Source organism: Carya illinoinensis, chromosome 5 (assembly GCF_018687715.1).
Source record: "Carya illinoinensis cultivar Pawnee chromosome 5, C.illinoinensisPawnee_v1, whole genome shotgun sequence".
Lineage (NCBI taxonomy): Eukaryota > Viridiplantae > Streptophyta > Magnoliopsida > Fagales > Juglandaceae > Carya > Carya illinoinensis.
The window spans coordinates 17804266-17817927 of NC_056756.1; the positions used below are offsets into that span (position 1 = coordinate 17804266).

At 34.5% G+C, this 13662-nt stretch overlaps 2 protein-coding genes across 2 annotated transcripts in view; both read right to left on the reverse strand.

The window, feature by feature from the left end:
- Positions 1 to 671: 671 nt before the first annotated feature.
- On the reverse strand, positions 672 to 2029 carry LOC122310145 (probable aquaporin PIP-type pTOM75). The gene is made up of 3 exons (XM_043124025.1): positions 2020 to 2029; positions 985 to 1251; positions 672 to 820 (listed from the first exon to the last, which is right to left on the reverse strand). Exons 1-3 carry the CDS (start codon positions 2027 to 2029, stop codon positions 687 to 689), a joined length of 411 nt encoding a protein of 136 aa, XP_042979959.1. The 3' UTR covers positions 672 to 686.
- Positions 2030 to 13561: 11532 nt separating this feature from the next.
- Positions 13562 to 13662, reverse strand: part of LOC122309070 (glutathione S-transferase U17-like) — an 11352-nt gene continuing 11251 nt past the window's right edge. Inside the window, exon 3 of the mRNA XM_043122427.1 lies at positions 13562 to 13662. This exon is cut by the window's right edge and continues 1 nt beyond it. The gene's annotated coding sequence lies outside the window, so the exon portion shown is untranslated.

The window sequence follows — 13662 nt, forward strand, 5'->3', positions numbered from 1 at the left end:
GATCATCATGGGGAAAAAGTTGTAGAAGGAGCTTGCCAAATAGAAACTCTTTTTTGCTTCCAGAAAGCTAATTGCCTCCGGACCGAAGCTCTTGCATGCCCTATACATCTGGAAACTAGAAAGCATGTCATGTGAACATACAATCAGCTAGCTTATAACCAAACGAAAAACAAATAAACAAACAAGAGAGATAGATAACATCCATGTCTTGATAGTGTGGAATCGCCTGTTCATCCGGGTTCCGACCCGGGAATCCGGGTAGACCTAAACCGGAACCCGGATTTCAAATCCAGGCCGGAACCTGGACCAGGTTAACCCGGGTCATAAACGGGCCGGAACCCGGATAGATCCGGATTTTCAAAACCCGGATCCCGGGTTCTGGATTGAACCCGGGTCTTTTTTTTTTTTTTAACCCATATAAAAGCCTAAATTTATATCTAATATTTTCACATGTAGTTCTAATTTTTTTTATAAAAAACAAAAGAATAAATTTAAGTATACACTTTAGAGGTTGAAAAATATCAACTCTTGTATCAAAATTTCACTTAATTTGCCTCCAATAAAAATGCATGTAAAACAAAAAAAAAATTTCAATATTCATCTATGCAAGTATGCATGCATTACAATACAATCATATTATATTATTTATACATTACATTACAAAATACTAAATTACAATATATGAATTACAAAATCAGTGATTTAATTTCCCCACATATGGCTCCAAGACACTGCATGATGATGTAGAATAGAGCTCTTGTGAGAGAGAGTTTCCTTGCCAAGAGGAGTCCAAAGGTCACAACAGGATTGATGTGTCCATCTGTTACAAAACGAGCACAAAATTTGGTTACTAAACATCTTCCTTGAAAACATTTAGCTCCATGGCCTTTCTCCAAGAAAAAGTCCATAGCAGCTTGAAGAAAGTCAGACTCACATTACACATAGCAGGAAAAACCCATTAAAAGGAGAGTTGGGAAAGTTAACCTGAGATACCGGCCGTGCAGTAGACAAGGGCAAAGATCATACGACCAAAAGCCCAAGCAATTCCTTGGATACCCACACTTTTACACTTTTCAGACTTGCCCACACCCATAACAGTCAAGATAGTGATGTAGAGGAACAAGAAGGTAGCCACGAACTCTGCAATTCCAGCCCTATAGAAGGACCATGAGGAAAGCTCCCCTGGCTCAAACAAAGGAGCTGGGGGTGGCTCCTTGTTGTCTTTGTCTGTCTGAGCAGCTGTGCCCAAGTCTTAAAACTAGTAGATCGTCAAGTCTTAAAACCTGCTACTGTTTACATATAAGAGAACTAGAAACCAGAGTATGGAAAAATTATATCTTTCAACTTCCTTTAAGCTATGAGAACTAGCAACTCATGTACTGCCCCACCATTAAGTACAATAGCTGAAAACCAACTAAAAAAAAAGCATATAAAACTAAACACAACAGCCTGAAAAAGTCAGCAACCTCCTCAATTTCCCAATCCTGAACAGATCTGTAAAAACTGACATCCCAATGCATCTCTTCATTATAGTAAGTCAATAACTTAGAAATTAAGGCCTGCTTATTAACAACCAATCTAAAAACTGCCGGAAAAGCTTTAAATGGTGCAGTATCACCACACCAAACATCAAACCAGAATCGAACTCTTGACCCATCACCTACCACAAAACTGACCTGTTTTACAAAATTATCCTATCATTTTTCTAATAAATTTCCATAAACTTACACCATATGACCCCCTGCTCTCCTTAGTGCACCAACTCCCCCTATCACTACCATACTTCCATACAATCACCCCCCACAACACTCCCTCTTCCATATGAAATCTCCACAACCCCACTTCCCCCAACAATGCCTTATTAAAACTACACAAATTACGAATCCCCAAACCTCCATCAACTATAGGACAGCAAAATTTATGCTTTTTTAGGAGTTATTAAGACTTCATTGTAATGTTTTTTAGTAACTATGCTCCTCCGTTTGGAGCTTCTTAATTTCTTTTGTTTAACTGGTTTACCTGGTGCCATCCTTGTGGATTGCTAATGTTATAAAATAGAAAAAAAAAATAGAAAACAGAATCCATATCCTACACCCTCTGAGTGAAATATTTCAAAGCAATCTGAATAAGTCAAATGGTAAAGAAGACGATTCAGAAAAGGAACAAAAGGAAGCAGAGCTCAAGAACAAGTAGGAATCTTTATCTACCAAGCAAAAAGCTGTATTACAGACATGATTGATTAAATGCATAGCATTTACACTTTACAAAGCGACAGAGAGAAACTATATGAAAAAAGATGCAAAGCATTGACATATAGCAGAAAAAATAAAAATCTCATACAAATACTATCTTCTTTAGAGAAAGTATAGAAGAAACAAAATACTAGAAACAGAATAATCAAAACAAAAACGCTCAAAAACTTAAAACAAAAATAAAAATAAAAAACCATTTTTAACAAAAAAGAGTAGATCTAGAAAAATAACAACATATACCTTATACCCACATCAGATTTGTTCAAAGGCATTGATCATAGAACAAAATAGACAAAAAAAAAAAAAACCCCCACGTTTAAAAACAAAGCGAATAGATCTAGCAAAAAACTATTTTTTCACAATCCAAAATATAGCAGATCTCGTTACTCGATACCCACAAGAGATTTGTTCAAAGGCATTGATCATAGATCGAGATCGAGAGAGACAGAGTTATCTAAATGAGAGACCGAGTTATCTAAATGTGAGAAAGAGGGTTATCAAAGTGAGAGATAGATGGTTACCTGAGAGAGAGAGAGAGAGAGAGAGAGAGAGAGAGATGAGAGAGAGAGAGAGAGAGAGAGAGAGAGAGAGAGAGAGAGAGTTACTGATTGAAGTCCAGCCAGCGGCGATGACGAGAGAGCGACGGCGGCAAGATTACAGAGGGAGGTTAGGGTTTCTATTTGCTAAAGTTCGTAACGAGAGAGAGAGAGAGAGAGAGAGAGAGAGAGAGAGAGAGAGAGAGAGAGAGAGAGAGAGAACCAAAATCATGGACTCACAACCGTGTTTTGGGGTTTTTATACAAATCCAGATGTTAACCGGGTATAATACGGAACTCGGTTTTATACCCAGATCCGGACCGGATGCATCTGGTTTTTATAAATGCAGATTCCGGTCCGGATAAATCCAGGCCGAAAATCATAACCGAAAATCCGGTTATCTGGATTCTGGACTGGATTGGGTGAAATCTGGCCAATATGAACACCCCTAGTGTGGATTTCTAATTATCATTATTATATCTATATTAAAACTTTAGAATCCCGCTTTTGATTAATTTCAAATGAAGTAGGTTTGGATTTGTCTGGCCAATTCAACCTGATCCGCAATGTATCCTATATATCGCAAAAGATGCAGATGATCTGATCGTAAGATCAAGAAAAAGATCATGAAGAGTGGTAGGTAGGATTTTTCAGGAGAGATCGATTAGATGGTAGATAGGAGAGATTAGGTAGGATCGATGTATTTAATTTTGTCGACAACTGCATGCATTGATCACTGGGGGTATGTATGTTTGAATTGGAATATTACTTATACGTACTACCCATGCAGATCTAGATACGCGACTCTTATCATCACAATGTTGCCTATATATATATATATAGCAATGTTATATACAGTCATGAAATTGTAAATGCCGTACAATTATTTTAAAAAAGAGTAAAATCCATAATTAAAAAGTTAATTTTTTTTTTCATGTGTCCCATATTAATTCATTTTTTTTAAAGTGACTGCACGCCGCTTACATAACTACGACTGCAAATATCATTTCTTCTCTGGTAATGTAAGATGTTAGATGTATGTTGAACGGAAGGCTTGCCGGAAATTAGTGACTTCCAATTTCAGAGAAGCCAATGCGGCGGGTCATCTACTGGCAAAAATATTGACTGGCCTGATCTTGACCAAATAATGCAATTAATATATAGGACCAACTACCTCTCCCTGCATGGTGTTGTATTGAACGGTTAGGATTGAATAATTTTAGATTTGCAAGAGAGATCAGCTAGCTGAATCTCATGATCAATATGTAGGCTGAGTGGTAGCTAGCTAGGTAAGTGGGGCTTTACACGTACGTACGTACGAGAGATCGGGCTGCATGGAGCCTCTGGTAATTGGTAGGTAGGATATATATATATATATATATATATACAAGAAAGGAAGAAACGAATAAAAAAGAAAAAGAAAAAAAAAAAAAGAAAAAGAAAGGAGATTAATGACCTCTCTGCGGCAGTTCTGCTAATTATTATAATATGGTAGAAACCAACGTCTTCGCGCGTACGTACAAGCTAGTTGGCGGTCAGTATTACGTGCGCTACTACCACTACAAGAAATCAGGTCATTTGTAATGTTTAAAATCGTTGCAAAAAACCATCTAAAATCCTGCATATACTCATTTCCAGCGCTTTTAAATTCCTTGCATAGTCGCCGCTATAATCGCGTCTTTTTTAGATGCAACTGCCCTCATGCCCATTAATACATATCGCTGAGAAATCTCAATTGCAGCATCTAAAATCCTTGCAAATACTCTCTAAATCGCTGCAATTGATATCCGTTATTTCCAGCGAAAATTTAAAAAATTATTGGAAATAATATTTTCCAGCGTAATTTTAACGCTGGAAATATAACAAAAAGCGCTGCAATTAATGTTATAATAGCAACGATTTATTTTGTAATTGTTGCAAATGATTATTAACAGCGTAATATAAATGCTGAAAATTGAATAAAAAACGCTGCAAATACGAAAAAACTGTTGCAATTGTGATCATACTAGTATGGAAATCGTTGTTAAAGTGTAATTACAGCATTGAAAATCGCTGTAATTAATGCATCTATACCAGCGATTTATTGTAGAATTGTTGCAAATAATCGTTTGCAGCGTAATATAAATGCTGAAAAAAAAAACCAAAAGCGCTGCAAATACTAATAAACTGTTGCAATTGTAATCATAATAGCATGGAAAATCGTTGTTAAAGTATAATTGCAGCATTTACAATCGATGCAATTGTTCTAAAAAGCGCTGGAATTGACTTTTTGTTGTATTTTTTTTTCGATCTCGCCAGTTACGTTGGTTATATATATAACCATCATTTTCGAACTTGAGCTGAAATGCTGTTTTTATTTATCCTGTTCATGTCAATCACTAAATAATTATTTAATCAATTTATTACCTAGCCTGAAATAATCAATTAACTTTTTATATATACCTTAAACTTTACTTAATTTAAATCATTTAATTGTTGTTAATTCATCATTCATTGGCATCACCACAAGTTTTCAAATCCTACATGAAACGATCACACATAAACCTATGACCAATTCTATTTCATTGCTATAAAACACTTATATTTTATCCAACACTCAATTTAGAAATAGGAAAAATAAATATAAATTCTAGGCACTTTCATTATAAATCAAACACATTCATCCATTTAAATCCAATGTGAAATTCACATTAATGTAGTTATGGGCTATATACATTGGGGTGGACCAATTTCTTCCTACAACTTACAAACTACTAAATAAATAGCTGCCATTTCTTGCTTCTAAACATTAATTGAAAAAGGTCCACATTCATTCAATTTTGTTCAACTGTCCTGCTCCTCTATGGAGTAAAATTAGTTCATGTCATCTATAACAATATGCACCTGGGCATTGTGGCTTGGGTAGAACAGCTTCAACATGTCTGAATCATGTGGAGGAGGATTCATACTAAATCATTTGTGAGCCTTTCAATCTCTCTCTAACTCCAATCTGTCAATGAATGAAGAGAGCCGTTACGTAAACCAATTAATTTAATAGATCAAACATTCTATTTAAAGAAGAAAATCATACTCAAATTTGTAAACTAACTTTAATGTTCCTTCATCATCGCCAAATGCCAAAATAACCTAAAGTATGCATTAAAACAGTCATATCTTACAGTCATGAAAAGCAAAACACTCTTCACAATGCCCATAGCAATTTTAGCAATGCTGCTTGTAAATAAATAGACTGTAAATTTGTTGTGTAAATTATTTTGTTTATGTTATCAAGGTAAGGCCACATGTCAGAGATAATTTTGTTTAACCAGTCAACCTGCACAGTTGTGTAAATGATCAACATGCTAATGAAATTTAATTAGCATAGAGCAACCACAGAAAGTACGGTATAAAAGTTCTAAGATGGCTATATGGCAATACTAACCAAATCATAATCAGGGTTCTTCACCCAAAAAAAAATTTAGGTTGTGGTAGCAATCTTAAGTCCATATTACACACCATAATATCTATCCTCAAAAACTTTAACTAGCTCTTAAGCTTAATAAAAAATATGAAAAGAAACAGCTTATTACATCTAAAAGTGCATAACAACAAATGAAAACAAAATTCTCCATTTCTCAACATTGAAGATATTGCTTTTGCTTGTGTGAGTTTAAAACAGAAAATATATACTTAAAAAATAGAGAAATGTAAAAAAGGGCCCATAAACGTATTACTAAATCTGCCTGCTATCAGTTTAAGTAAGAAGGATAATGTTGTCTCTAAAATATGAATAATCCGGTATGAGTCTGTAGAGTTCTAACTTATTTGTCAAGTTTGATAAATAATCTTCTGTCATACACACAACTGAATGAATACTCAAAGAAATTACAGTTATAATATATATTTTTAACTATTAACAACAAAATGCATAAAAGGTATTTGCCATAAACACATATGCATACAAACATATACAAACCAGCAGGCATGTAATCATCACCCACATTCAGCCCCCCCAAATCCGGAGGAGACTGCCCATCCACTGGCTAAGCAAATTATCATAAAGATCCACAAGAAGAACGTGAGAAAGAGAGGATAAACTGTAAGGAGAGCTGGCAATCACATATAATCACTATTTCTTGTAGTGTACATTAATGCCTCTATAATTAATGATATTACTTGCTCTCTCTGTCTCTCTCCCTCTCAAAAAGTCTAAAGTGTTGTCTCCAAGGGTATGTTTCTTGGAAATGCAGAGCCGGAGAAGCTAGAAGGATCAGTTAAGGCAGATTTCTATCATTGGGTAATATTAAAAAAAAAACACATTCAGAATATTAGTTTAGGCCTTCACTCCTACATAAACTAGAGGGCTGAACCATAGACAAACTTAACCAAGCCCAATTAAAAATAAAAATATATTTTTATTTTATACCTAAACAGAACTTAAAAAAAAAAAAAAAAAAAAGTATAGAGCACCCCTCAATGTATGTTAGTTTGTGTGACAGCCATAACCTGATAATACTTCTTCATGAATATTCTTAACTCCAAGAAGAAGATGTTTGGAAGAAGCAGATTCTTGGGCTTCAAAAAATACATTATGGTGCTAACAGAAATTAGTTTTCAGGAATCCCACAACATATACAGCCCAGTATTCTTCCCCAGCATGCAGTCCTTACTTTCAACAAAATAACTTTGTTCCTTGTTGCAACGAGTTTATATAAAATGCTTCCCATATTTTTCTCTCTTTTGCTTGGAAGGTGAGGTAGTAGAGTTTGAAAGATATTCCCCATTATGTAGGTTGTATTAAAAGTTGTATAGAGCCATGAAGAGAATGGTATGCTAACTAGTAAATTTTAGGAATCTAGTTATCTGTTATTGTGCTCCCACCCTATTTCAGAAGAAAGTTTATTTCTAGCATCAATTAAGAAAGCGTGACATGAACACAAAGAGTTTTATTACAAATTTTGATGATTTCCTGGTATCAAATAGATCAACACCCCTAATTTGATGGCAGGATTTTTAAGCTTAATCAAATATTACATATAAATTTTCGTCAAATTACTTGCGCAGGAAAAAGAGCAACATATCGTTTGAGGACAGTCCAATTTATCAACCAGATATAACTGTTAATGCATGAATGAATGAACATCAACGAGAATTATACAGAGCAATTCAATTTCAAAGAACAATGTTCATATAACAACAGTAGAAATCACATGCAAAGTTCATAGAGACGGTAATATGTTTTAATAATCCTCAGGAATGAATATTCTTCATCAAATAGTTTTATATTGGTAAGAAGAAATACCTGGCAATACATCCGATCTGAAAGAACGTCTAATTAACAAAGGAGGTTGAGGATACAAGCGCAAAGAGAGTGTCTAAACAGTAGCCTCTTCCTGTTACAATGGGAGCATCATCAACTCTAGTAAAAAACAATTTGACTTAAACAGTTTCACTTGCATTTTGTCTATGCTAAAACAAAAACAGTCACTACTAAAATTACCCCATTTCTAGTAAGGCTGCTGAATATTGATCATGATAAACCCAAAGATAATCTTTAAGAACATGCATGCATATCTACAACCAAAACTGCAATCAGTAATATATAGACACTTGAAATCCAACAGTATTGTCGATTTGGGGATTGTGAAGTGTAGGCACTAACTATTATAACTCTGTAAAATGATAGGAGAACATATATTGATTATCTATATCCAAGTAGTACTGCTAGTACTAAGATGATATGTATCTCTTTAGATCAAAAAGTACTCTTGGGGTTTAGATAGGCTGTATCAAATCACTGTTATAACAACATTGAACAAACTTAAACCGTCCTCTATATAAGCCACATATATTTGTAGTTCAAGGAACAATATCTACATATCAATGTTACGACAACATTGATTTGACTAATAACCTGACCCTTCATCACTAACTCTATATATAATTAAACCATTTATAATGATATGTAGAATTTCCATATCTTTCACCACCTGCATTGAATACTTTTAGTTTTAGCAAACTTTGACAAATGCAATGATGATCAATAAATAAATTGAAAGACAATGTTGAGTTATCAAATGTAAAGAAAGCTACATTCTTGACTTCATCAGTGATTAGGAGTTTTGTAGTCCCAAAACTTCAAAGATTATTGATGAGGAAAAGAAGGTTTCACATGCTTCATTAATGAATGACACAGAGAAGGCCATATTGGAACCAGCAAGAATTAAGGTCAAGCTGAATGCAGAGAATGTTGATATTTGTTACCCTCCAATTTTTCAAAGCGGAGGAGATTTTAATCTGAAACTGAGTGTTTCAAGCAACCATGAGAACCTTTACTATGATAGATTGGTGTGATTATATGTGCATATCTTGCTGCTCTCTCGGTAGTTGAGAAGGATGCCCTCAAATTGGCTGCAAGCATGACTAAAACTGCAGTGACTAGAATTCGCCTCGAGTTTCATGAGTCGGGTCTTAGTCTTAATGCTAAGAATGATCGAATACTAAAAACCAGTGCATAGTAGTTAACGTGTCACTATTATTCCATAACTTGCAGGCTGAGACCAACAACCCAAAAACTCAGAAATTCTAGGTGTTGCTAGTTGATACAGTTATTGTTGGTGAAGAGGTCCCAGAGATTGTTACTCTATCAAGTTCCAAAGCTGTGAAGGATGTAGAGTATTCTTTCAATGAGGATGATGAGGAAGAAGATGAGGGGCCAAAAATCAAAACAGAGGCTAAATGTAGTATAGCAACACTGGCAAAAGCGACTTAGCGTATTCTTTCAATACTCTTTTTTTTATTCTGTATTGCAAGGCTGTTATGCTCTAGATATTTACGTTGTTTGGGGTTCATTGGGTTATTCCCAGGAACATTATTGAAGTATATTGATTAAAAAAACAAAGATTATTGAGGTATATCCCCTTTTTTGTCTGTTGTAGCCCCTTCTTTTGTCCCTACTTCTTTAATATTCCTTCACTCTGTGTGTGTGTGTGTGTCCAATTGCAAATATATATAAATGGATGTGCCTTATGTGCTTCTTCAGCTTGTGAAAAATCAGGAGTTCAGATAAAAGGAGCCATTTGGAACCAACACTTGTGGTGCTTCCCTTGTGAGCAGTTGCAGGATATTCATATAAAAAATAATCACATGTCAATTGCCCAGATGGGCTAGATTTTTTTGTACTTTATCACACTAGCAAGGTTCAAACCTTTGGAATGATACCCCACTATCAACTCCATTAAAGATGATAGATTGGTGTTGTAAACACCATAAACACAATAGAAATAAGCAAAATAATGTAAAGCTTTGTTGAACATATTTAGGGTGGTAGAAAGAAAGATGAATCAAAATACAAAGAAGCAATGAAAATTATAGAAACTAATATAGAAACTAGACTCACAAATCTTGCCCAGATAACCCTACTGCATAAAATGGGTTCTCCATACAGCTTCCAAACATGGATCAATACCATTCAACTACTAAATTCTAGTAGCTATATACATATGTCATACATATACAGCTATAAAACATCGTTGATATATAAGTAAAGATTGAAGGTTTGTTATGACATATACATAGAGAAACAAAGTGACACGAAAGTGCCAAAACCTTGAAAGAAAGTGATCAAAAAGAGTATATATCAAGTGCCAAATAAAAGAAATCTTTAAATCAAAAAAATGAATTTCTGAACAAGCTCAAGTCCTTTAAGAGAAATTATTCATCCCTGGTACAAACAAAAACAGCCAAAACTCCAGAGAAATCAAACCCTTTTGAGTCTAATTATTTCATTAACAAATTATTATTTCTGGATGCTGGATATGTAAACTTCATATCCAGTGTGCAATCTCCAGTCACGTCACTAGGAGCAGATGCAAGAGTTAGTGAGCTTATTGAAGAAGATTTAAGGGTATGGAAGAAGGGAGATGTAGTGAAGGAGCATGTCAGTAATGAGGAGGCTTCATTGATATGTAGTTTACCTATCAGCATAGGTGGGGGAGGAGATAAGTTAATCTGGAATTGCAGTGAGACTGGGGAGTTCTAAATTGGGAGTGCTTATTAATTGGCTAAAGAGAGGAAAAGGAAGCAAAGGAAGAATGCTAGAAAATCAAAGGAAAGAATGAAGAGAGGTGGGGGAAGATAAGTAGATTAAAGTAACCCAAATGTCATAAAACATTCCTATGGAGGGCAAATAATGAATCATTATCAACTAAAGTAACATTTGAAGAAAAATGTTAGTAAAAACCCTTACTGTCCAATCTCTAGTTGAGAAGAAGAGATAGTAATACATGTACTATGGACATGTATAGCTGTCATCAATATTTGGGCAATTGCAAGTAGTAAGTTGCAGAAGTGGGAGTTAACGTAGCAGATTTTACAGAGTTATGGATGAATGTTATCTTTGTTTAAAAAGAATAAATTAATTATGTGATGCACATGTAAAAATTTAGTGTTGTAAGGTGCATGAGAGAAAATGTCTTAAATCCACACAAACAAGATAAAGCAGCAACCAAAGATTCAAGGTCAACAAGAAGCTCAAAACTTACAAACAACTCTCTTTTGTTCTTTAAATCATATAACATCAGATTAACATCAGCTACTCAAGCCTTGAGTTTCATATTGAACTTGGTTTCCATTTATTTAAGGTGTGATTCTATCTTCTTCTTCTTCTTCTTCTTTTTTTAAGTTTCTCTCAAAACTGACTTTGTTTTCATTCTGTTATTATCAACACGGATTCATTAGTCTTGGGGCTGTTAAATAAATATCAATCACTAAAAAGGCAATAAGTTCTATTAAATTCCTGCCAATTTTGGTACCACTATATTCAGAATTTTGTACCATCAATTTTTTGCAAGATTTTCTTCATGACTCTCTGCTTACATCCATCACAATGGATGTTAACTTTGAGAACAGATTTTTGCATTCACAAGCAAGCCAAAAAAAAAAAAAAAGGCATAAAGCATAGGTAAATACCATTAAAATGGAATCAAATACCAAGATAATTAGCTATTATTGGCTTTGGGTATAACACGGGGCTATCAGAAGGAGGCCATAAGATAAAATGCATCCAAACACGATACAATGCAGAACAAGTTCATTCAGAACATGTAGAAATAAGCAAATTTTCAGATACATGGAGAACATTATACTTGAAAAATATTAATAAAATCAGAAAAGAAACAACTAAAACTGAAAAATACCTGTCCATACACAAATACAAAACTATTGAATCCAGCCAAACAATTTTCAACAAGACCCCCTACAAGCTCGAACATATCTTGCTGAAAATAAAATAGAATTATTTAGCATTCAACACCAACAACAGATTAAAAGGTGATTAAAAGATGTGTGTGGAAAGGTAAAAACAGAGAGGGTAGAGTCTGTGTGCGCTTGAGTAAACCAGAACAGGGAGGGTGAGATCAGAGAGTGGGAAGGTTGAGAAAAAGCTTACCAGCGTGAAGAGAACTACTGGAGACGACACTACAGAGATTCGATCAACCAAGATGAACAAGATGGTTCTAGGGTTCAAATCGCACAATCACAAAATCAGAAATAGGGTTCAATTTGATCACAAAAACGGTAGAGAGAGGAAGAGAGAGTGAAAGAGAGAATGGCTCACCGAGAGGAGGTGGTTGACGGCGAGAGTCCACGTCCACCTGAGGGTTTGTCGCACGGCAATGAGAAATAAGGAAAAAATCTAAGAATGAAAATCGGAGGAAAAATCAAAAAGGTCAGTTGTAGTAAGAACGAAAATGAAGAAAGGGGAATCGGGATATCCGAGTGTACGAGGGAAAATCTAAGGGGAGAGGGGGAGAGAAATTAAAATTGGCGCCTGTCGCTTTTAAAAGACATTCCCAACGATTTAAGTTTTGCTGTAATACAATATATACCATTTGCAGCTATTTTTTACGTTGTAAAAAGTTAAAAATAGATGCAAAAGTCCTGTCTACATAATGTGGCGAATTTTTTCGTTACAAAAAATTAAAAAAGTCGCTGTAAAAAATAGTTTCAAAACTTGATGATAAAATGCAGCAGCAATATTAAAATCACTGCAATTGATAACCTATTACAGCGATTTTATTTCCAACAATTTTAAAATCGCTGCAAAAGATCATTTTTCTTGTAGTGTACGGATGCACGCATGGGATTGATGACTACATGCAAGTACTTGAAATTTTGATGTCCTAATTTATAAGTTCTAACTACTTAAAATAAAAGAAAAATAAAAACCCTTTTCCCATATATATATATAATTAATTAATTAATTAACCTGATTATCAATTACCAATAACGGGTTAATTCGTGCGTTAGATGTACGTCTTTTAATATTAAATAATTATTAAAGTCATGCATCGGGCTGGTAATTAATTAATTGGTTTATCGATAAATTAATTAACTCACCCATCAATGCAAGTTAATTACGTACGTACGTAAGAGGTAATTATTAATTAATAGTTTATATGATTAAACCAGCTCATCATGCATGGCCAATATCGCACTGTACATGCAGGTTATCAGCCTAGCTATACGTTAAGGAAACTCGATAGGTCGATAAAAAAAAATTATTGATGAGGATCAATAATAGATAGCTAGCTAGGCATTGACACACTTCATTGATGCTGAGTCGTAGTACTGTTGTGTGTGAAATAGTTTCCAACCCAGACCATGCATCTAGCTCAAGTGGATTGGATTAGCTACTTTGATCCTCTGGGCTTGTGATCATGATGTGATTCAAAAACAAAAACAACTGTAGTATTAAAAGTTAAATAACTCATGCTCAGTTTTATACTCCACTCATAAAGAAGTCAAATTTATTCTTCACCATATATTTCAGGCACCAAATAAGAACAATGCAAACGGAATACAAACCCTGCTTTCCATGATCAACATGAAAGTAA

Bases quoted from the DNA above. Each gene is read 5' to 3' on its own strand.
- LOC122310145 (XM_043124025.1), bottom strand. The intron at 821-984 runs GTTAACTTTCCC...GTTTTGTAACAG, and splicing joins CTGCACGGCCGGTATCTCAG to ATGGACACATCAATCCTGTT.